Consider the following 24,016-nt stretch of genomic DNA (forward strand, 5'->3'; position numbering starts at 1 on the left):
ATGTTAGATCCTTGTCATGGCTATCTTGGTTTAGCCAAATTTGCTTTAGTTTTGACAAATTAGCACCAGCCTTTGTACTAATGTATTTAACAACAGAATACTCTCTTTTTTTGTCTGCGCACACCCCATGACTGTTTGGCGATACTGGTGCTCTGTATAATTGCCCTTCCAGCGGATTTCTGTCTGCACAAGTTGTCAGGCAACCTCATGTCAGCCTGTGATTAGCCCACAGAGTTATGTTTCAAATCTGACTCCTGTCACTCTGTGCTGCGGCTCTGCTGCTGCTGCTGTACTGAGCAAATGCTTTCAGTTTATCTGATAAGTATTGGTTCCATGCTTAGACGGTAGAGGCAGTGTGTAAATGTAACATTGGTAATCCCCACTACTGTGACCTGCCTTTACTAAAACAGTCAGTCAATTAATTAGCTTTAATCAATTGTTCTTTTAAGCCCTTTTTGAGCAAATAACACCCAAAATGCACTAACTTGTTATTTGATGGTATTCTAACCCCTCTGATGGTGGTATGGTGATAAATTGAATATCTTTGTATCTTTTGGACTGTTGATCAGACAAAACAGCCTGGAACTGTTGGGATGGAAATTTGTTTTTACTGTCTAATGACATTTAATCGACTATTATCATCTTATCAATCAGTTACTTGATGAAATAGCACAATATTTATAGGCCAATCACTGTAATAAGAATCTGTTCTTAATAACTTGACTGGTTAAATAAAAGTAAAACAAAATAAATGAAAACAATCAGTATATCAGCCCCATGTTCATCCATATCTCAGTAGATGGAGTTTGCTCAGTTTGGTGCGATGGTAAAAAGCAAGTAGACCTTGAGTTAAGACTTTATTGTTCCAACATAGACCCAAGGTTAAGAATATACTTCATGATCGCAATTATTCTTTGCTTAGCATTTGTCAACTGGTGGTTGGAGAAATGAGTACTTGGGAGAACCTTGAAGTTTCACAGTGATAAGTTTGGGGTCCAGAACATTTTGAAGTGAATCCCAGCATCCTGAGCTGTCCTTGCATTTTAATGAGTTTATTTGCGTCCTTGTTCATCATTATCTCAGTTTGGCTTATTGATGTGAAATGTGTCATTACATTAATATGTCAGCTCAGCACTTTGGAACTTGGCTCCTTCTCTCTCTGTTTTGATTTTGGAAGTAGATGAAAGGCCCTCTCTACATGTGGTGAAAGAAATTAGGAAAGACTGAGTTTGGAGACAGTTGGATAAAGTCTCTGTGAGTTGAAGCGTCCTTGTGAAGGACATCAGGATATTCCTCCCAGTCCCAGCTGCAGGGACGCTTTTCTCTTCTTGACCTCTGACCTTCCTGTGGAGGAGGCCAAGCAGTTTTTGTACCACCAAAAAAAAAGAGTCGGAGAATAGCCAAGAACATTTCAGCCTCCTTGTGCACTGAACTTTTGAATGGCTGGGTGGCTGCAGAGATGCACGCCGGTCGACCAAAAACGAGGGGAGGTAATTAGAGTTTGGGGAGCACAAGGACAGGTTGAAACCTTTTATCTAATATTTAAATGACCTTTCAGCATTATGAAAATGACATTCTTGTAGCCACCCGTAACATGTCTGTCAGATTCAGCCGACTAACTCTGACATTCTCCACACAGTCATGATACAAAGCGCCTGATGAGAAAGAACACTTAGTCTCTGAAGATATCAGTAATCTTGACACGTGTGAATGCAGCCTCGGCTTCTTCTCACTGTAGAGTGAAAGAAAGTTTTTTCAGGCCACAGAGAAGCCATGATGCACTGAATTGCTGATTTCTTACGGCAGTGCATTAACCAGTACACCTAACTTAAAGCATCTGGAAAAACTCCACAGTTTATTGATTGAGTAGAGGCTTGCACTCCGCTCAGAGTGCACCTATTAATTACAGAAATGTGCTTTGACCACTTTCCCATTTGCTGTAGTTGAAGAAAGATGACTCAATTTTACCCACAGGTGACTGAGAATGGTACTCACAGGGCATCAGTGCTCAGTTAACTGTGAGCATAGTGAAGAGCTTTTGAATGAATTTACCTACACTTAAACAAAGAGAACTGATTGGTGCTTCAGCAAACTGTGCATGAAAGAAGAAGCTGAAGTTTGAAGCTGCACGTTCTTTAAGTTGCTCTGGGTCTGAGCTTCTGTAGTTTTGATGTGCTGTTGCTAAACCTGACATTGTCTAAATGAATATTTTCTCAGTAATTTGGCATATTTGCTCAGGGAAAGGTCGTTGCAGTTTGAATTTCTTTTAAACATTATCTTTGCAGTCAACTCAAAACATCAGCCTTCAGATTTGGCTGCCTTTATGTTTTTGCCCAGCAGCACCTACCTTAAATGCTCAGCTAAAGTATACTGCAGCTGTGGCATTAGGTTTGTGTTTTCTGAATTTTTTCTTGGAGTTAACTATCTTTTTCAAGGAGGTTAGTGTGTATTAACTGTTGTGTGTGTTGCTTGTCTAGTTCATTAGGTTGTCTCAAATAGTAAACAGATTTTAATGACATTTGGTGGAAAGTTACTGCAGGACCTCAGCCAAGGAAATGATTAATTTTTGTTGCAGATCCAGAAAATTATTTATTAAAACTGTGGGATGTTATGTGTTCAAACATTTTAATTATTTCCACATTAAAACACAGGCCTTACTTAAATGAAGAAATATGTCACTGTTGAGGCTTTTCCATCGGCACTTTTGGCCATGCCAAAGCAAACCACGTTGTGCTGATTTGCATTTCAATTAGCACATTTAGTGCACCAAGCTGTGACGACTCTCCAGAGTGTAGCCAAAGTTCGCCTGATGTGCCTCCAAGCAGATTTTGGTGACGTGTTGCAGACAGCAACCAATCTATGGCCAGATTTCTGCTTTATTTTACTGTTTCCTGTTCTCTTTCAGTAGGATAGGAGTCTTGTTAAGTTACTACTGATGAAAAGGCAACATTTCCTGATTTTACTGCTTCATAAGAAAAGAATTTAAATAACAAAACAATGTGGGACTTTTATTGTGAAGAGTTTATAGGAAATTAAGTATTTATTTGCTGTTTTACAGCTGCGCAGTTCAAAGTAGACTCTCATTTTCAGTTAAAAGACACCTTCAAGCAGTAGCCATGTTGTGATGGAGACACAAATCCCTGCTGTGCTGGGCTGACGTGCCGAGTCAAGCACAGTCAAGCCGAGCCAGCACATCTGTATGGAAGAGGGGTGTATGATTACAAAGTCAGAGGACTGTGCAGCCTTGGCAGTGCAGTGCTTTTTGTTTTCACTAAATAAAATGCATTTAAAACCTGTCAAACAACAATACAAGAGGCTGGTGGGAGGGTACAGTATACATTATAAAGTAATAATAAGGAATGACCTACTCATCATGTACCTTTTCTTGCCAGCAGGCATTAAGTGATGAAACGAAGGTTGAGTCAGTGTTTAGTACAGACACATAATGACAACCCCACTGGTAATGTTAGAGCTGTTAAAGCAGCTTCAATCAATATTTTTACATTAACAATGGATGAAAAGACTACATGTAACATGAAAGGCGGTGTTTGTAGTGATTAACCCACAGAAAACCCTGGAGCTTTCCCTCAGTTTTCTGGAACATTTCATTTTGGTTTTATGGCTGGCAACCTTACTGTTTCGAGTCACCTTCCCCACTCTCATCAATCTGTCAGCTGTTTTCAATGAAAAAACTCAAGAGACAGAAAGACAGACAAAGTGAGGAGTTAAACGACCAGATATTTCCCTCGGGAGTTGGTGAAGACCAAAAGAGAGCTAAAAGGAGAGCCAGTATTGGGTTTACATTTATCAGGTGGACATCACTTATATATTACATATATTATAAGGTGTTAATAGATGAATGTTGTGTTTACAGGTTGTTCTGTTGTCCCAAGTGGCCAAACATTATTTAATGCAGATTTAAGGTTTATAAGGTTTCTGGTAGCCTCTCATACAGCCAATAAATCTTACCTTACCCATCAATATGAGACGGGGAGGGGCGTGACAAAGTAGCATCAGTAGTCAACAAGCTGGGATGAGAATATGTTGTAACATCTCCATTTCTGGGATGCAATGCAGTGCAAATCGGCAACTCTGCAAGTTCATAATGATCTTTGCTCAGAAGTAGCATAGCTTCAACCTGCAATAATCAATTTGTTTGATCACTTGGGGACAGCAGAAACAAACTGTAAACACATTGACATATCATGACCTTTTAAGTTTAAATGGCAGACTTGTTAGCACATAGTTGCTTATTTACACATCCAGCGGGTACTTTATAGAGCAACATTATTATTAATTTGGTGTTGTGTTTGTGTCCACCTAATGAATATAGATCCAATATTCACTCTCCTTTAGCTCTGTATTTGGTCTCTACTGACTCCTGAGGGAAATATCTTACTCCTTACCTGCTCCATTGTGCTTACCAGCTGCTGTGGCTGAAAACAAGCAGTGAAAGTAAATCAAAACTGTAAGTTGAACAGCTAAACAATGAGCTGAAACTCCCTATAAAGATCTGTTAAGTTCAAGGAGCTGCGTAATCGGGTATTAGTTCCCTGTAGGTTCATCACTATGAGCTACCTCTTTCACATTGTTTTGCATTAAGGATCAGATATCACAAATGCAACACAACGCAGATCAAGGAAATCAGTAATCAATAAGATACACGTGATTCATATTTGGAAACCTCAGACAGTAACTGAAGGAAAGCTGAGAGAGGTATGCACAGATGTGATTTATGGAGGATGAGAGGAGGCATATCTGAAGAAGGTTAGATAAGGGTATGTATATAAGTGGGAAGAAAGCCGAGATAAACGGAAGAGAATGTGTTAATCAGGTATATTTTAAGTAGTCCTGGCAGGTGACTAGATGTGTGGCTGAGGTCTGTGCTTTGCTCCCAACATCAGTTAACTTATTAACTTCATTTTAAATGAATGCTACTGTGAGCAAATCAATTTCAGTCGAGACAGATTCTTATCAGGATGGACTGGAATAACCTCAGGCCTGCATTCTGCGAATATACACCTCTGTCCATGAGTTGAAATGTATGCAGGAGAACGCATTAATAATTGATGCTGTTACAAAACACATGATAGGGAGGCTGCAGCAAGATAGAAGATGATGTGAGCTGCAAACTTAAGGGATCAGTTCTGGTTGTATTGACTGCAATGTAATGTGTTTTTTGATCCTTTTAATGGTTTTAAAGAGGGTATTAAGAATGTGTACAGTAGATGGATGCCTGGTTTGACTCTCCACTTAAGTTATTGTATTCTGTGTAATCGTTACAAGAAATCCAAAAGTTCAGGAGGGATGATGGTAGCCTAAAGATTATAAATGTGTCTGTGACTGTGAAGGGTGCCAGGTTTGAATCCAGCTGCAATAAGCGTAATGGGAGCCATGAATGAATAATACTCTGGCCTTTCACAACAACGTCCGTTAAGGTTTCATTAAGGAAAGCACTAAACCATTTCCCCGGTGTAGCTCCCACCGGCTAACAATAGATTATTGTGGTTGAACATGGCAGCTCAAGCTTTGTGTGTGCTGCTGTAAGTAAATGTGAGGCTAATTGGGAATTGCTGACATTTTGTATCTGCAAAATGTCAACTTTTCAGGAACTAAGAGCAGCCTTGTTTTTAGCTTCGTGGCCACACGTTTGTGATGTCTCCAGTGGGGTTTAGATTGGGTCACTGTGTTTTTTCACTCATTATTTAGTATTTGATTCTTTTGATACAAAACCAATTAAGACTGACTTGAAGTTAAAATTATTATGCAAACCAGGGCTGGGCAATCTCCCAATATTTTAGGCTATGCCATGATATATGATATATATCTCAATACACAGATTTTCTCTAAAATAACATACCATAAATTCTTGAATAGTCATGATCATATAGAATATGATGCGCAGCTACTCAACAGTATATAAATTAGGGTTGCAACTAACAATTATTTTCATTGTTGATGAATCTGTTGATTTTTTTTCCCCAACTAATTGTTTAGTTGTTTGGTCAATGAAATGTCTGTAAATTTTAAAAAATTGTTTCCCAAAGCCAAAGATGACGTCCTCAAATGTGTCACATTGTCCACAAGCCAAACTGTTATAGAGGTGTAAAGAAACCAGAAAATATTCACTTTTAAAAAGCTGTAGTCTGAGAATTTTGACTGCTTTTTTTCCCCAAGATGTCCTGTGACCATTCTGGCACAAAATGCCTGCTGTGCATCACCCAGGTGGATGCTACACATTGGTGGTAATCGAGACAAGTTTCCCCCTTCTCTTTGAAATGTGTTAAGTATCTGAGATAAAGCACTATATGCAGCAAAGGGCTGTATGTGGGAGTTGAACCCACGGCCACTGCGAGGACTCACAGCCTCGGGACATGGGGCAAAAGCTCTACCAACTGAGCTACTAGGCCACCAGTTATCAGCATTAAAAAATTTAAAACACATTAATTGATGATCAAAATACAGTAGTTGGCAATTAATAGTTGACAACTAAGCGATAAATCATTGCAGCTTTAATTTTAAGTACAGCTGGGTGATAAGGACAAATTAAATATCACAATATTTTGACCAAATACCTGTAAAAACAAAAAGAAAACTAAATCCAGAATCCCAAGGCAACTCACTTCCATAGATTTTTGAGTTTTGAGCTCAACTCAAACTGCAGTATAATATATATAATTATGTTTTGTTTAGATAATTTACTTTTCTTCTTCAGACAAACTTGAATCTTTGAGTGTTTATATATTTTTATAAATTTATATTATATGATTATATATATATATATTAAAAATTTTTAAATGAAATTATATACAATATACTGATATTATCATTTGCAAACATTTAATTTTTAAGCCCTTAAATGGTGACAAATCAGGTTCACAGTTCACTGTGCACAATTTTGGAGGGGATTTCTAAAATTTAAATATTCAAGTTTATCTAAAGAATAAATGCAAATTATCTCCACAAAAGATTATAGGTCGGTAAAACTAATTTCTTTCAAAACGTAAGACTACTCTGCTGAAATTTCTCATTGTGCTATTTGTGAGACAAAAAACTCACAATTTGATAAATATTCTTCAGTAATGTGGATATATTGACTAAGTAGATAAAGGCAAATAATAGAACAGCTACAGCAGAGTGTTGAGGAAGTTACATGACTTTACTGTAATGCAGGAAAAGATAACACTTATGCCAAAATCTAAGATGATATCTAGTCTATCTAGTCTTACAGCCCAGTATTGGTATCTCATTGACATATTGCCCAGCCCTAAGCTAAGCAGCTGACAGTAACATTGACATGTGTCCAGAAACCTTCCCCGGGTGTATGAATATTACAGCAGAGCAGAGATTTTGGGTGTGTTAGAGGTCACTAAATTGAATATGCTTCAGTTTTCATCTTTGCTTCTCTGGTGTGTCTGATCTGTCCACCACTACCCGCTGTGGGATCAGCTCTTCCTTCCCAAATGAAACCAGATCTCTTGAATTCAATGTGCCCTCTAAGATCTCAGTCAGGATTGGTTGATGTAGCAGTCCATTGCTATTTCCCAGCTCCAGATATCCAACCCCTTCCCCTCCCGCGGGTGCAAAAAGGAAACTAGACCCTGTCTCGCCCTGCCTGCCTTGTACATTTAGTTTAGGTGAACCTCCCCGTTAGCATCAGTGTTCAGCGGGTCACCACTGCAGCAAGACCGTCACCATCAAACCAGCGATCACAGAGCTTATCCTGGAAACTCTTTGGTGATAATGGGAGCCCCAGAGGAGGAAGCACCTCGCCCGCCTTCCGACATTACAGTGTTCGGGGCCAACTGTACCCTCCATGGCCTCAGTCACATCTTCCTGCCTGGTGGAGTGACTATCCGACGGCTGCTCTGGGCCGCCGCATTCAGCTCCTCCCTATCCATCTTCCTCTACCAAGTGGCCGACCGTGTGATCGAGTACTACCAGTACCCTCATGTCACCATCTTGGATGAGATGGACAGTCCCGTCATGTTCTTCCCAGCCATCACCCTCTGCAACTACAACAGCTTTCGAAAGTCCCAGATACGTAGGAACGACATCTTCTGGATGGCGGGGCTCTTGGGTGTGGAGCAAGGGGACTTTGATGACTTCATGGCCACTTTGGGTCAGCCCGTGGACAACAGCAAGTTTTTCCCCAGCAAGACCTTCAACATGCTGGAGTTTGTGCAGAGGACTAGCCACAACATAGAAGAGATGCTGCTTGACTGCAAATATAGAGGCAAGGACTGCGGTCCAGAAAACTTTACTACAGTAAGTATGGCCCTTCTGTGGGTGTAGCCTCGGGTGAAATAAGCATAAACTGTGTCATAATCATTATAGGAAAAACACTGAGAGTGAGGTACTATGTTAAATATTTCAGATTTTCTCTGCAGGATAAACACAGATTTATTAAATATTTAGACTAAATATTTATCAGAAAATCTTAAATTGTGTATTGAATTGAAAAGCCAGAATTAAAAGCCGTATATGAACATATGCAGAAGCCATTGGCAACAATACCAACAACTGTGAGCTATTTAGAAGTCATTATAATGCTACAATTCTGCCCATGGTGAAATGAAATACTGTATGAGTCAGTTCATGTTTATGAACGCCAGGAGACATTAGAGCAGAGATCTGCTGTAAGAGAGGAGTTCGTTTTATAAAGTGAGCATTGTCATGATGAGGCACACACATCCACATCAGATATCATTCAAATTATGCTGTCATTTCTTAATTGTTTTTTGTTTCAGTTATGGTCTCATAATCCTCCATTTTTAAAATAATTAATGGCATGTTTGTGAAAAGATTAAGTAGCTTGAGGCGGGACAACAGGTATGGGGGTGTAGGACAGGAAACATTTCTAAGGAATACTAATAAAGCCTTGCTTTATCTCTGTTTACAAGAGTTGGCACCAAAAGCAGAAAGACATTTCCTGGTCTTTTATTGCTTTTATTGTGACGCCAGTATTTATACTGTGTCCAATTCTTCATTTTTTGTGATGACTATTATTAGTCATTTTTCTTGAAGGAGAAATGAGAGTTACTTCCTTAAACGTGTCCTCAGAAAAGATGTAAACTACTGAGGTGCCATATGGTTCAACAAATCTCTGCTGACATCATGCATCATGCATTATGAAGCAAACATATGCTGTTTTCAGGACCAGTAGAGTTTTTAATACGTTATTGTTTTTCTTTGTAAATACCCCAGAAAATTGATTGTAGTAGCAACGGCACCAAATTTATTTCACAAAATGTGATTTCTCCAAAACAAAGCAGTGTCACTTTTGAAATGAAAAGGTTTTTTTTTTTTTTTCCTTAACCGTGTGCTTTGCTTTTTGTGAAATCCCATGTTTCCACCTCAATTTTTCGGCCTCTACCGAAGAGATAAAATCATGTCAGCAGAATTTGAATGGAACTTAATCGTCCTGCTGCAGAGACAGGGGAAGGATTGTATTTCGATGAAATGGGCCATTGATTTGAGTGATGAAAGCCCAGCACCAAGATGGGTTTGTCATGCTGCACAGTTTCTTTGAGAACCAGCAGTAGTGAGAGTGGGGCAAATGATTTACATTAATTACTTACTAGTTCCACAGTGGCAATACTATTATTTTGTGCGAGAGACAGTGGTTTAAACTGAAAGATGAGGTTTGGCAACCCAAACCAAACCTGGAAGCTACTACAGAAGAGCTTCAGACTCGTACATGAAAACGGCACGCTATATTAGAGTCGTATCTCCAAAAACAAATGGGCACATGTAAGCTTATAAAGGCGGATTTTGATATCGCTGTGGCCAGTCAGGTGACCTTGGCTCTTTTTCATTGCCACGCACAAAGGGCAAATTTCAGCTAAATGTCAGAAACTGGAGACGCTCTGAGGGCCTAAGTATAGAGGGGACTAATTAAAGATTCATGGAGCTGCCTGAATTCCCTCTCCTCGGCCTGCTGATCTTACTGTGGGAGGCTCAGAGGCAGGTCCTCTCACAGAAGATGAGATGTGATGGAAGCGAGATTGCCCATTATATACTTCAGCAACATCACCGCAAGATGACTCACGCAAGGTCTAGACAACATCTGACAATTAGCTCTCTGCATGTGGAAAATATATGCATAAAATCACTCAAATGCCTCTGCTGATATATTTTACTTTTGAGTGTTATGCATTTTGATGTGGCACTAAAACGGTACTCCATTAGAATAAATAGACTATCATCTTTCCTATTTAAACACAGAGTACGATTATTCTGTCTCTCCTAGAATTTAACATATTACCTGTGCAATACCTCGATCTTTGTAGTATTTTTAGTCGCCGTTTTAGTATACTGATGTGTGTTTGTGTGGTAGGCTTGAATGCGTATTTTAGTGTCAAAGTCAGATAAAGAAACAGTGGCTGAAGACACTCGGCGACAGGAAAGACCAGATGTTTCAACTAATGAGCTGGATATGGGTGCAATGGTATTGAGAAATCTTGGAGAGGAAATATCAGGGCCCCCAAGAGCAATTATTCCCTCTGCATAAAGTAATGAAATATTTTTTGGGGGGAGGATGCTGTAATTCACTGGAGGAGAACAAGTCTCAGATATTAAAAGGCTGGCAGATGGTGGATGCTGCAAATTTTCTACCCAGTGCTATAAATATATACAGGAACATAGCCTTGACTGTCCCTGTATCAATCTGTGAGTGAACTGTGGTAATAAGCTTTGTTCAGATTACACTTGAGGATTTCTGTGCTTCTGCAAGACCTCATATGTTTTTTGTTTTTTTTTTTCCCCAGAAAGTGTGTGGCACTCAACCTTATTTCAGAGAAAAGACTGTCAAAGTTTAACACAACTGATTGGCTAACTAACTACCTTAGTAGGGCACCATATTAGCAGGAATCTGGATATACAATAGGTATCATAATGCTAGGGTTACAATTCATTATATTGCAATACTGATACTTATTCTCAAGATTATTTTTTTATAATGTGTTTTTTTTTAATTGTCTCATTTGTCCATATTCACTCACACTTTTTTAATCTTCTATATAATCAGGAGTGAAAAATGTTTTTAAATTGATAACTGATCTGATCAGTTCACCATTTACCAAAAATATGAGCATGTTAACATTATTCCTTGGCAGTATATATCTCAATATACAAATTTCCTCTGAAATAACACACTGTTAGGACTTGGTAATTTAAACCAAATGAAATATCACAATACTTTTGACCAAATACCTTGATTTCACAACAGTATTGTAAGGATGGCTATTAGTACAATGAGATTTTTGATAAATAATTATCAGTAATATGGATGTAATGACTGAATGCATAAAGGCAATTAATAGAACAGTCTGGTAAGTTCAGACAATTACATTGCATTCACTTTACTGTAATGCATCATTTAAACCTGGAAAAGGCCCTTTTACCATATTGGTATATAATGATATCCAAAATCTAAGACATTATCTAGTCTCATGTTAAGATACTCATATAATATCGATGTATTGCCCAGCACTAACCCCTGTTTCTTAGTGGAGGATTTATTTCATTATCAGAATTAATCTCATGCCTCCATCTTGTTGCCTTACACGCTGTCTGTGAACTGGTGTGTGATTGATTGCCTCATTAATACTCAAAAGCGTAAGCACCCCAACACAGCCCAACTCGCTGCTTTGGATTAAACCTGGGAGATTGGCTCTGACTAAATAAATCATCTGTCAGTGTGTATATGCAGGATGCATGCTGAAGTTGGAGTAATATCATTTCAATCGATCACCGGCTCAGCCCTTTAGCTGGCCTGCGCCAATGCGGAGACTTGATTCTAACACATTTATCCTTTTACTGTTGATATCGTGTGATGTAATTGAACTTCCTGCTGAGGTATCAGCTTGTGTTGAAACCAAAGCCCAAGCCTTTTTTAATATTACATTATGGTCTGTCTGTGGTGTTGCGGGATTTGTTCAGGGTCTGCCAAAACAGAACCAGGCAGGATGTGGTGTTTTACTTCATCCTCTGCAGTATAGTCTGGAGGCTGAAGTTGGCTTTGGAGGTCAAAGAAAAGAGAAAGGTGAGTGAAGGAGGCAGAAGTCAGGATTGAGTGTCAGACTTGCTCAGAAACAATGAGCCTGGCTGCAGAGAAGAGGCAGTGTGGGAGACGGGAAAAGAGACAGAGCAGTAGTAGCCAGCCTAATACAAGAGAGATTGAGAGAAGCAAGAGGGCTAAGACAAAGTGGAAACAAAAGAGAAAGGAGGGGAGATGGAGGAAGAGAAGGCTGTGCTGTGCTTAGATTGAGGTGGGACTGGGACTCAGCTGAGGACTGACACCATCATTGTGATTCAGCCTGCTTTGGAGCCGAGCCAGCGCCGCGATGCACAACTGGAAGCATTAGGAGAGATGAAGGGAAGAGGTGTGTGAAGGAGCACAAAATTACAGTGCTGCCTGGAGCATGAAAGGGGGAGGGGGGAGATAAAATAAAGCTGCACAGTGCAAACAATGAAATAAACAAATCTGAGGCGGCGAGTGCAGATGACAGGCCAAATAGCAAATACCTAATGTGTTTGTTCCATTACTCAGTGTCAGTACAGGCCAGTGTGGGAGCCACTGTTACTGTAAGTGCAGTATTGGCAGGCCGATCAATGGCGCTGAAGAGGAATAGTAAAGGAATTCATAACGGGGGACACGTTTTGCTGACTTGCACATCAGGGAGGAGATACCACTGGAGGCAGACGTTGGAAGGTGCCAGTTGACAAAACCTCTTAAGTTAATTAGCTTGTTAGGTGGAGACACTGGACACAATAACGGCTTTGTCCAAAAACAATAGTGCCATTATGTTATGTTGTAGATTACCAGCCTTCTGGCATTGTTTGATATCCAAACAAAAACATGCGTTAAGCCTTTTTCAGCCATTTACAAACAAATTTTTGTCATATTTTTGTTCATATCCACAATTTGTACTTATTTTGTTAGTAGCCATTGATTTCTGGGATTCACCAGTGTTTTCTTATATTTGCTCTTCTCCTAAGCAAGAGAAATTTTTTACATTTTTTTTTTAAAAACATGGGGGAATCGGGGGCTGGACTGTTACGAATGTTACAGAACATTTTAACCTGAACAAACACTTTAAGGTGCTGCATTATGTATGTCTTCCCACATCTTTTTCGAACTTGCTGCTTTTATTTATTTTTTATATCATCTTTGATTCAATAGCTTAGGGGTTTTAGGCTGTTGGTCGGAGGACAAAACAAGTAATTTGAAGACATCTCTGCTGCCATCCACAGGCTAACCGCCATATCTACATTTTTGGTCGAAAACTTGAGTTACTGCTAAAATCAAATTTTATTTATTATCTGTTTTATCTTGTGAGCTGAATTTTAAGAGTTGAATTTTGCTTTGTTTTAGAGAAAAAGCAGTAACTACAAAATCTGGCCAGTTAAAATACTTGAAAGCCATTTTTCCTCAGTTTTACTCTTAGCATTGTTACTGCAACTAAGCTTTGTGGGGCAGCGTGGAGCCCATAAACTAACATAATGTAATCACAGGTTATTAGACAAGTCAAAAATATAACTAAATACTAGGTTTGTCGTGATAACAGAATTTTAAACTTCGACGAAACACTAGTATAAAATCGATACTCTATACCTCTTTAGATACCACGGCAAAAACAAACAAGATCATTTTTTTCTTTGTGTTACAGAAAAGTAACTGAACTGAGGTCTTAAGTGAGCACCTAGATCATTTTTTATAGCTTCATCACTTTTGTTACAATCAATGTTTGTATTGTGTTGTTTTTAAACACATGGTATTGAAAAAGTATCGATACGTTGGTACTTTTTGACGGCCTTGCTAAATACATTAATAAGTGATACAGATGGTTAAATATTTTAAAATCAAAGTTTAAAAACATATATAAAACTTTACTTTTAAAGAAGGATTCGGTGGCATCAGACACCTCGTCTCACTCTTCCCTTCCAAGCATGAAGGAGAACCTATGCCGGCTGTGAGCCAGTGTTTGATTTGTCAGTCCTGGGCGACTGAAACTCGGCAACATGGCGGTACAATATGGTTGCCTCCATGGAAGAGGACCCGCTCCATCTGTACATAAAAAAGGCTCATTCTAAGAAAACGAAAACGCAATCATTCTTATTTCCTGGTGATTATAGACTAATGACAACATACTTATGAATATTATGTTCAATTTCTGCCACATTCTGCCAATAAATCGTACACGCTGGACCTTTAAGCTCTGATCAGTTGGTTAAAAAATAGTAAAAAGCTTTTTATGTCTTTTCCTGTAACACCCACCATTTGATTTAAAAAAAACATGAAAAAATGAATTTATTTAAATCTAAGGCTTATTTTTTTAGCTCCTTCGCCCACCCACAGTGCATCTGTCTGCTGACACAGCCTTTACGGCAGCTTCTTCATACAGCCGCCAGAGTATTTGCACACTATGCAACACCTTCCCTTACATGGGGTTTAGGGGGTGTTACCTATGCTAATAATAAATGATAAGTCACATCCTCCAAGTCGTGATCAAGTGGGATTCATCATTTAGCACACCTGCAAGAGTAGATGTAGATGGTTAAGAACATTTGATGCATCTGGAGTTGACTTATCATTTTTTCTCTTCACAGAAAATTAAGAGAAATATAAGAGGAGAATTTTGGAGAATGCTGCTGCATGAGGTCCATGGATTCATATCACATGTCCTTTTGATCTTAGATTGCCTGTTGTGCCCATATTTAGCTTTTGTTTCCACTAATGGCCTCTGGGATCTATATCCTGCCCTCTTAGCCAATAAAAGCCAAGTCTTGCACCCTCTGAAGTATTGTATCAGTATCATCTTTCAAGTAAACTGAGATTCCCCTCGACACCACACGTCACTGTACAGGGGAAGCCAGGTATGACAGATTGCTGGAAACGTTAAATCATTTTTGGGAAGTATGAGTGATGATGCAATCCACTTTCAAGTGGTAAAAAAAAAAATCCTTTACATTCAGATTCTGTAATGACATTTCTTTGAATGTCGGAATAAGAGAGATTGTCTGTGTAGCCTTGCGGATGTTTAGGGATGTGATTTGAATTTGTAATACGTTCACCGAACGCGGGAGGAGAAACTCTTGATGGAATGCTGTTACTCGATGGCACATTTAGGCCTCTGGCAAGTGCTTACTTTGCTTAATTTCTGGGCAAGCGGGCAAAATGGATTCAGGAACGGATACCAAAAGCCTCCAGCTGAGCAAACAAGATGAGAACATCCTAAAAAAAAAAAAAAAAACACCACTAGATTATCCTTGCAAATGAAAGCACCGGTGAGGAAATTTGAGGAGTGAGTTTATCAAAGTGTGACTGCGGGCTGCAGACTGAAAGCTTGAGTGACAGCGCACTTATTTATTTATTTATTTATTTATTTTTTTGGGGGGGGGGGGGGGGGCTCTGCCTGGAAAGGAACAAGGGAACGAAACGGCAGGTGAATCCAGCAGCGTCTGTTTTTTATTGATACAGGCTGCATCTGCCCTCCACCTGCTCTGCCGGAGTGGGATATACTGTACATGTGCTGCATTAGAGATGCTTACAATTACAGTGGATTTCAAATAAGCAACTCTGACTGCTGCATTTTCCTTGAATGAACCCAAAAAAAACATGATGCAGCAATTTAAGAATACAAACATTTAAAAAGTTTTATGACCAATAAACGTACAGTGGATGTACTCTCTTTCAAACCAGCTTTGGAGTTAATTTTTTCACAAAGTACACGCCAATGTTTTTCCCTTTTGATGAATTTTATATGAGGTATTTCAAGTATAAGCCCCTCTTAGCTAAAAATCCATTCTTGCTTCCCTTGCATTACTCGTGCAGCATACTGAGTGGCTGTGCTGCTTTTCAAGGCAGGAGGAGGTTAGTTTCATTTAGAGGCAGGCCACAAGATGTCTCCCTTTGCTAAAGAAGCTGCCCGTCCACCGGAGTGACATCCATGATTACAAATGCTTTGGCTTTAAGCGACTGTCTCTTTCAGATTTGCATTTGCTTTGGTCATCTTAAATCACAGTGTAACACAGGTCTCCCTCGCCCGTCTTCGGCCTTGATTTTAGGTCTGGAAATTCTCAGGGAGGGCGAGTGGTGAAGTTTTCTCGGTGTGACATGCTGCATATCAAGTGACTCCATTAGGAATCCTGAACTCACGGTTGAGGGACTCTGGTGTATAATATTTCCTTGATATTCAACAAATCAACTTTATTTATTCCAGCTTTAAATATTACAGCACTTTATAGATTTTTTTATCCCAAACTTTCAAGGCCAGTGTGTATGTGAATGACTGCCAGTATGTCTGCTCATTTGGTCTGTCCATTCAAGCTGAAATTCATTAAATAGATCAAATGTATTGCAGTCATTTTACTGCGAACAAAAGGAAGATTTCTTTATGAAATGATTAGTCTCTTAATTGATTTTTTGCTTAAGTTAGATAGAGGGCTGCTTTTCTTAATCATATGTATTAAATTGCCTCTCTTTAAGTGTTGGACTGATGGTCAGATGAAATGTGGATATTATGATTAACAATTTTCACTCTTTTCTGTCAGTTTTATAGAAAACTAGAAGAGTGCACTCAGCAGAGTACAGATCTCTGCCAGGTGTGTCTGAGGTAGTGATGTGCAGATCACCTCTGACGTCATTGAAATCTACATGAATCATCCACCTGCCACCCACCTGAACAAATTATTTTCTCTGATTTTAAGACCAGCACCCACATGGACATTTTATTCCACCTCTATTCCTCCCTGTAGGCTTTATTGCTTTTTAAATTATGTCAAGCAGCCCAAGCTTTCCAGGTTATTTCTTTATTATCAAAACTAAAAACTGGTTATAAACTTTGCAGGACCCCAGAAAACTCTCCAAAGGAAACAGAATTAAACTTTTAGCTTCTGAAATAATTTTTTTTAGACAGCTCTGATGGAGCTCAGGATTTATCAGGAAGACAGCTGCTGAACTCTAAACATTTCTGTATGAAACTTCGAGAGTGTGTGTGATCTTTTGCATGTGTTGCAGAACACAGAGCATTAATTAACATTAGATCCTGACCGATCCTGTCATCACGATTTAAATAACCAAAGAAGTTACTCTGCTATCCCACATGTGTAAATATGCACGGTGTCTCTTTTAAAAGGGAGATGCTTCAGCCTATTTCTTTACCCATCCGCTATTAATCAGAATGTTGATTTTTTTAATTTATTTTTTTTCCACCCAGCCTCTTAAACCGAGGACATGGCCAAACCGCAATCTGCGCATCACTGTACTCTAGAGGCATGTGGGTGGTGAACAGGGAATGCAGGGCAGGCTGTTTGACCAGTATGTGTGCATGAGAGTAGTGGCATGAAGGGGAGACAATATGCAAGGTACACTATCAACATGTAAACAGAGGAGACAAGTGACAATTCCAATTCCCTCTCCATACACTCTACACCCCCATCCCTACCCCTAAGTAGTTGAACCTGCCTTCTCCTCTGTTTTGCTCGGTAATCATGTTAACTATAGCTACTAGCTGTATAGCGCCACCCCCTCAATTAATGGGATTGGTTCCTTATGTTTATGATGTCATATACCCAGCCTGGCTAAGTCTGGGGTTTTTTTTGGGGGGTTTTTTTTTGAGAAGACATTGGCTCACTACGGTTTCAAAACAAGAAATGCTCAGATGTCTCATAAAACATGAAAAACACCACATGGACATGTTAACAAGGTTTAAAAACGGGGTTTTCACCGGCGGGGTATTAAAATGTCTATTTCAAAGTGAAAATGCCACGAAGAGAATCCACCAGCACTTTTGTGACCGCCACCTATGTCATCTGTACAAGCATTGTGATGTGATATTTATTTTTATTGTGAGGTGTTGGACGTGGTATTTATGACAGAAGTATAAAGAGCAAGAAAGTCAATGTGAAGAGTGGGTGGCATGGATGGATGGGTCAAACAAACACAGGACTTTCACATAAGAGACCAGAGTTTGTGTCCCATGTGAAACCAAAAGTTTAAAGTTGTTTGAAGGCAGAGTCAGTAGGATCAGTCCGAGCTGTTTGTAAATGCATCGGGTGTCTTTATAAACCTAACCAAATGTTAACCGTGTGTTTAACATCACATACTTAAGGTCTGGTTCCTCTGTCACTGGTACTCTCAAGTGGTCATATACATTGTTTTTGGAGTCATTGGCAATCCACTTATTCTGTCATTTAGATATAAGGATGTGTTGTCCAGGCTTATGCCTGGTGGAGATTTTATTTTCGTCTTTAATTAATTATTCTCATAATTTGGCCCATAAAATGTCAGATAAATGTGAAAAATGCCCATCACAATTTGGCATTTTTACGTAGACAGTTACTTAAATAATTCATCAGTTATCAAAATTGTTATTGATTTGTGTCCGTCTGCAAATTCCCTAATAAAATAATCAGTGTAAGCTCTACAGTAACTGGACATTAATGTTAGATATGGCTTTTATTCTTTTTCATCTCCGTCTCCGTGCTGCGAGCATTTCTGATGTGCATCTAATTGCTGCCAGTATTTCATTCGTTGTTGAACATTTTCACTGGCCCTTGAAGGAGCTCTTCCCTTTACTCAGCCAGAGCTCTGCTGCTCCTCCTCTAATGAGACCTCTGGGGTTCAGCTTGGCTTTGACATGAAAGAAGATGGTTAGTGTCACTCCCTGACTGTCTCAGCCAGGGATCACTGAGCTGCACTTGTCTTAAAGCTGGACAATAAATGTGCAAATACATCTTTCAAGTTCCACTTTTCTTTTCCATCAAACAGCAATCAGCTGCTCATTTTATTTTGGTAAATGTTATTGCACCATGATCTTCTAATTACATGCTTGGATACTGAGACACAGATGAGATGTGTTTGCATCCCCAGGAAGATAACAATTGAAATGTGTGAGCGGCAGAAATGTGTTTTCAATAAGGAGGATAGCAATTTTACAGAAGAAAAATCATTAACTTTTGCCCGGAGCGCCTCATATTCTGCAGTGATTGCAGTGCAGTGTTGGAGGGGATATTTTAATTAAATTAATGATTTTGTGAAATGATTTCGCAAATAAACGCAGTTCTGAAAAGTTAGAGTCACACTAAGTGTCAGCCATATTGGAAAACGTTCTGAAATACTGCAGTGCAGAAACATGATTGCAGTGTGTTACACTTGATTTGAAAGCTTTGTTTTTCCATACAGTAGATTAGAAATACTCAGACCTCTTTGTACTTTGTTTTTCCAGTATTGTATTTTTCAATAGGTGCAGGATAAATACAAAATTCCTGTACACACAAAGATAGACTGCTCTTCAGTCTCTACCCCAGCATGTCATTGATTCTGCTGAAAACACAAACATACACTGGTAAGACTTCACTCAGCTTGTCCAATATTATTACTTAAAGCTTCACTAATTAATATATATGTATATATATATATATATATATGTACATATATATAATTTTAGGAGTAGAAAAAATGACTGTGTGCATCTCTCTGGCATGCTTTAGCATATTTAAGCTTATCGTTTTGATTTTCAGTACCAAGTTAACTGGTTTTTTTTACCCTCTCTGGTTTCCTAAGTGTCATTTTTAGCAGCAGAAGGCAGCTGTCTGCTGCAAAAAAATGCTTTAAACTAACAGTACACTACCTGCTTAGCACAAAACAGCAAACAGACAAAGTTAGTGGTGAGCATTTAGCAGCAAAAGAGACAGGACAGAAAATAGCCAAAAAGAACATAAATTCATATTGGAATTACATTATGAGGTGGACACAAACAATTACAATAAAGCTCCATGTCTGCTGGATGTGTAGGAAACTGTTTCTACATTGACTTTATAAACAAGTAATATCTAAGTGTCGTGTTTAAAGCTTGTTGCACTGCCTCAAGTGGCCAGAAAATCAATTAATGCAAGTTTAAAGCTGTGCAAAGCAGTTCACATCAGTCACTAAATGGTCACTGTGTTCTCACTTGCTAAATAAGTAATCTGTATCTGCTGGCTGTATAAATAAACAACTGTTTACTAAAAAGTACAACACTTTCAACCTAAAATGTGATAATATGTTAATGTTGTGTTTCGCTGCTGCCCCTAATCAACTAATCAATTAATTGACTGTTCATTTCAATTTTAATAGGAAGTTAAGTCATTGCTCTAATCCAGGGATTCCCAGACTTGTTTTGTCTGGGACCTAAAAGAGAAATTTGGTGTCTTCTTGGGGCCCAGATTAAAAAAAAAATACACGTACTCTGAAGTATCCTGTTTATTTTACTTTCATGTTTGCTTTCAATGAGTCGTGTAAGTTTCTGCTGGTGAATAATTTCCTGATTTTGCTGCTTCATAATAAAAGCTGTGAGATAACAGAATATTAAAAATTAAATTATTGTGAAAAATTTATAGGAAGTGGCATGTGGTTAAGCAACGTTTTGTAGCTGCTTGACTGAAGACGATTCCGTATCAAGACACAAGCGGGCAGCCAAGATGTCCCACACGAGCAGAGTCAAACTGAGGCAGCACATCTTCAGGTTCTTGCTCACAGTGAAATATTGTCAAATAAATACGTAAGAATAGATAATAAAAACTAAAGTGGTGATGCTAGACTGTGAAACAGTGCCGGTCATAGGAACTTTCAAGATATTGTTGACATGGAAACACAGTCCAAGTGCAGCGGGGTTGTTTTGTTGTTTGTTTGTTTGGGTTTTTTGTTGTTGGTGGTGTTTTTCAAATGGCTCAACTTCACCCTAGCACTCCAAAGTGCCCTACTGGTGCCTTTATGCCAGAAAAAAAAATAAAACACTATGCGGACACGGGCCCTTATAGTTTTAATCACTACGTTTTATGACCCCAGCTGTATTTTGCTATGGTGTTTAAAGATTCTTGTCCTCTGTGTTGAATATCATGGATAGATTGATGTTTCTGAGTGTTACTCTCCATCTGTCATTCTTCGCCGCTTGCCACTGCTTGATGAAATATGTTCTGCGTTTAACTCTGCCAATTGGCAAGTCAGTAGTTTGGAAAACTGTGGTCTAATCAGAGGTTGCACATTAGATGTCTTGGAAACACATTTGGTCTTAAAAGACCACTCTGTAGGATTTAGTGGTGGATTTAGTCTGTAGGATCTAGTGGTGAGGTTGCAGATTTCAGCCAACTTCATACACCTTGCCTCACCCTCTCCTTCCAGGTGTGCAGAAGAACCGAACCTGGCTGGAAAACATGTAAAACACTCTCTCTAGAGCCAGTGTTTGGTTTGGCTACTGTAGAAACGTGGCGGTGCAACACGGGTGGAGGACCTGCGTCTTCTGTAGATATAAAGGGCTCATTTAACATGACCTAAATAGAATAAAAAAGTTTTATTTTCAGGCAATTATACATCAATGAAAATATTATATTCCCTATATTTTACCTAGATTCCTTTAAATATTACTCAATGGACTTTTAAAAGCACCACAAAGTAAAAGGCTGAAATTAGCTGCAGTCCAAGACAGAAGGCAAATTTTAAAAAGAGTAATGATGATTGTCATGCATTGCCTGTGCAAACTCTGGAGCTGGACGTAATGAAATTGAGCTTTGGGTCAAACTGCTGACGAGGGAAGATTCAGACCCTCACGCCTCACGCCTCCACTGAGCTTGTATAGGACAAATGAGCTCAAGCTTTTAACTCGCCAGTTAATTGTGCCTCATATCTATTGACATGTTTCTAAAGGAACCAAGAATAAAGGAAATCAATGCAGCTGGTCAGTCCATGGAGAAACCAGTCAGTCAGCTATAACTCTGATAAGGTGGTATTGTTGGAGTTATTTACTTCCCTGCCACTCATGCAGCATTAGTATTTTTCTTCCTTTTGTTTTGCTTTGTTCTTCAGTCTGAAACTGAGGTAGTTATCCCTGATGATGCTAAAATGGAGGCTATTGTTCAATTTGATTGGATCTTCCCCTAACAAAAAGATAATACTTAATTCTACAATTAGAAAAAGCCAGTCTGGTTGTTTCTAAGAATAAAAAGGTTGGAGCATGAGACTAAAAAGAGAGCAATGCCAAGCCTCTGTTTTGTCTGGGAGCCAGAAAAAATAGGCGTGGTGGTGCGGACATGATATACAATAGCTGTTGGGGGAGCTGGATCCAGGCAATTAATTTAGTTGTTTTGCTGCTGGAAAACTCTGAAAGCACACAGAGGGAAAATAACTACTACAAATATATTGTAGCTGTTACTTCGGCTAACCTTTATTTCTCAGTATTCAGACATTCATTAATGTTATCATATTGTTATTACCACAACTTCTTAACACAGAGAAAACTGTTCTGCATAGTGTTCCCATCATCCCTCTCTCTCTTTGTTATGAATGAATAATTCTGGCTATAATTAAATTGGCTGAGATAAATTTAAATGTTTTGAAATTATCTGTGTTATTAAATTAAGTTTTACATCTTAGTTAAATGACAAATGTGCTGGCAGGAACAGAGAGAGACGTCCCAGTGCATAATTAATCCAACTCTTCAGTCTGACCTTTTGATATTTCTATTGAATGAAGAAAAATCTGTGGCATATTTTAAAATGTTTGTGCTCCGTGCTGTATGACAAAATTAAGGTGTGATTACTTATTTTCACAGTTTGTAATGACATTCAATTACATTTCATGCAGTAATCAAAGGCCTCTTTCCTTCAACTGACACTTTTTTACTTCTTTTTTGTATCAATTGTTTGGATCACACATTCAATATATGCATTAAAATGTCTAAAACTGTCTAAGACTTATGTTATATATTTTGTTGATTTGTGCACAAATGTTATTCCAAATGTTTCCAACGATGATCAAAGCTGGGAAAATACATTATTTTAGTCAAGGTAATGGTGCATTTAATTTGGTCAGCTGTTGCTGTAACTTCTGGGAAAAGACAGAATACGTCGGAGAGTGAGAAAGGAAGTTGGCAAACGTGTTCAAATGTATCATGAATAAAACTTAAATAACATGAACATGATTTCACATCAGATTTAATCAACTATGATGGTTGTTTAAACATGAAGAAAACAACTCCCATGATCCCACACTTCTTCATGATATAATCAAACTATGCCTTCTGTTATTTTTTAATGTGAGAGAGCCCCCTAGGTGCAGAACTTGCATATTGTGCATCTAAATGAAGCATATTATGAAAAAAAGAAAAACTTGGCATTTACGCTACAGCTCAATAACTTAATGAGACAGTGTGTGTACACAAAAAAGTGCCACAGATAAACAGATCGGTGACACTTTCAAGCAGGCTTGATGGCTATTGGACAGCAGAAGTCTGAGGTGAAAAAATGGAAAAAGATTCTTGTTTAGTCCGTATTACAATCAAAGTGTAAAATCAGCAGGTTGCGACTTCCTGCAATCTTGTCTGGAAAAAGCCCGGGTGGCTGTTTCCGTCAGCTATGCTAAGCTAAGAGCCTACTACCTCTATCTTGATATTTAACACCCACATATAAGACTAGGGTTGGGTATTGGTACTCAATACCTTTAAGGTATCGACTGGATTAAGCCCATAAGTAATATTTCTCCAATCAAACTATACCTGCATGCAATCTAGAAAAAAATGACTAATCACATGGTTTGCTCTCAGTCAATTACCGCAAGCGTTCTTAGATTTAATGCAACGTGTGATTTCCCCACTACCACAGCAGCTACTACCCCCACAGCCTGTGGTGTGGTGAAGTCTAGTGTGGTGTATTTGACAGAGTTGGCAGTTTACCGTGCTGAGATGCCTCTAATAGTTCGCACCTGTGGCGTTTGATAAAAGTAAATACATAAAATATGGAATGCATTGATTTACATGGTGTGTATTGAATCAAATAGAGAAAAATATATCAAATTAATTGATCTACTGATATCAGTATAATTTTCAGGGTACTGGTATTGGTACTAGCATTTTTTTAAACTTTACCCAGCATTGTATGAGAGTATTGTCAATCTTCTCACTTCATTCCCAGCAAGAAGTTTATTCCCAAAGTGCTTAACTATTCCTGTAAAGTAAAACTTCTTTTCTCACATCCACTG

At 38.7% G+C, this 24,016-nt stretch overlaps 1 protein-coding gene across 2 annotated transcripts in view; it reads left to right on the forward strand.

Moving 5' to 3' along the window:
* The window catches only part of asic1c (acid-sensing (proton-gated) ion channel 1c), a 130,261-nt gene that overhangs the window by 77,236 nt on the left and 29,009 nt on the right, over positions 1-24,016 (forward strand). The window contains exon 1 of one of the 2 annotated variants that reach the window (XM_084732919.1): positions 7,650-8,268. The exons of the other annotated variant lie outside the window; for it this stretch is intronic. Within the exon in view, the coding sequence (XP_084589045.1) occupies positions 7,744-8,268 (525 nt within the window). The 5' untranslated portion in view covers positions 7,650-7,743. Of the gene's footprint in view, positions 1-7,649; positions 8,269-24,016 lie in introns of those variants that run through there. 2 annotated transcript variants of the gene reach the window in all.

This window comes from Lutjanus erythropterus, chromosome 12, assembly GCF_056507025.1.
Source record: "Lutjanus erythropterus isolate fLutEry1 chromosome 12, fLutEry1.hap2, whole genome shotgun sequence".
Lineage (NCBI taxonomy): Eukaryota > Metazoa > Chordata > Actinopteri > Lutjaniformes > Lutjanidae > Lutjanus > Lutjanus erythropterus.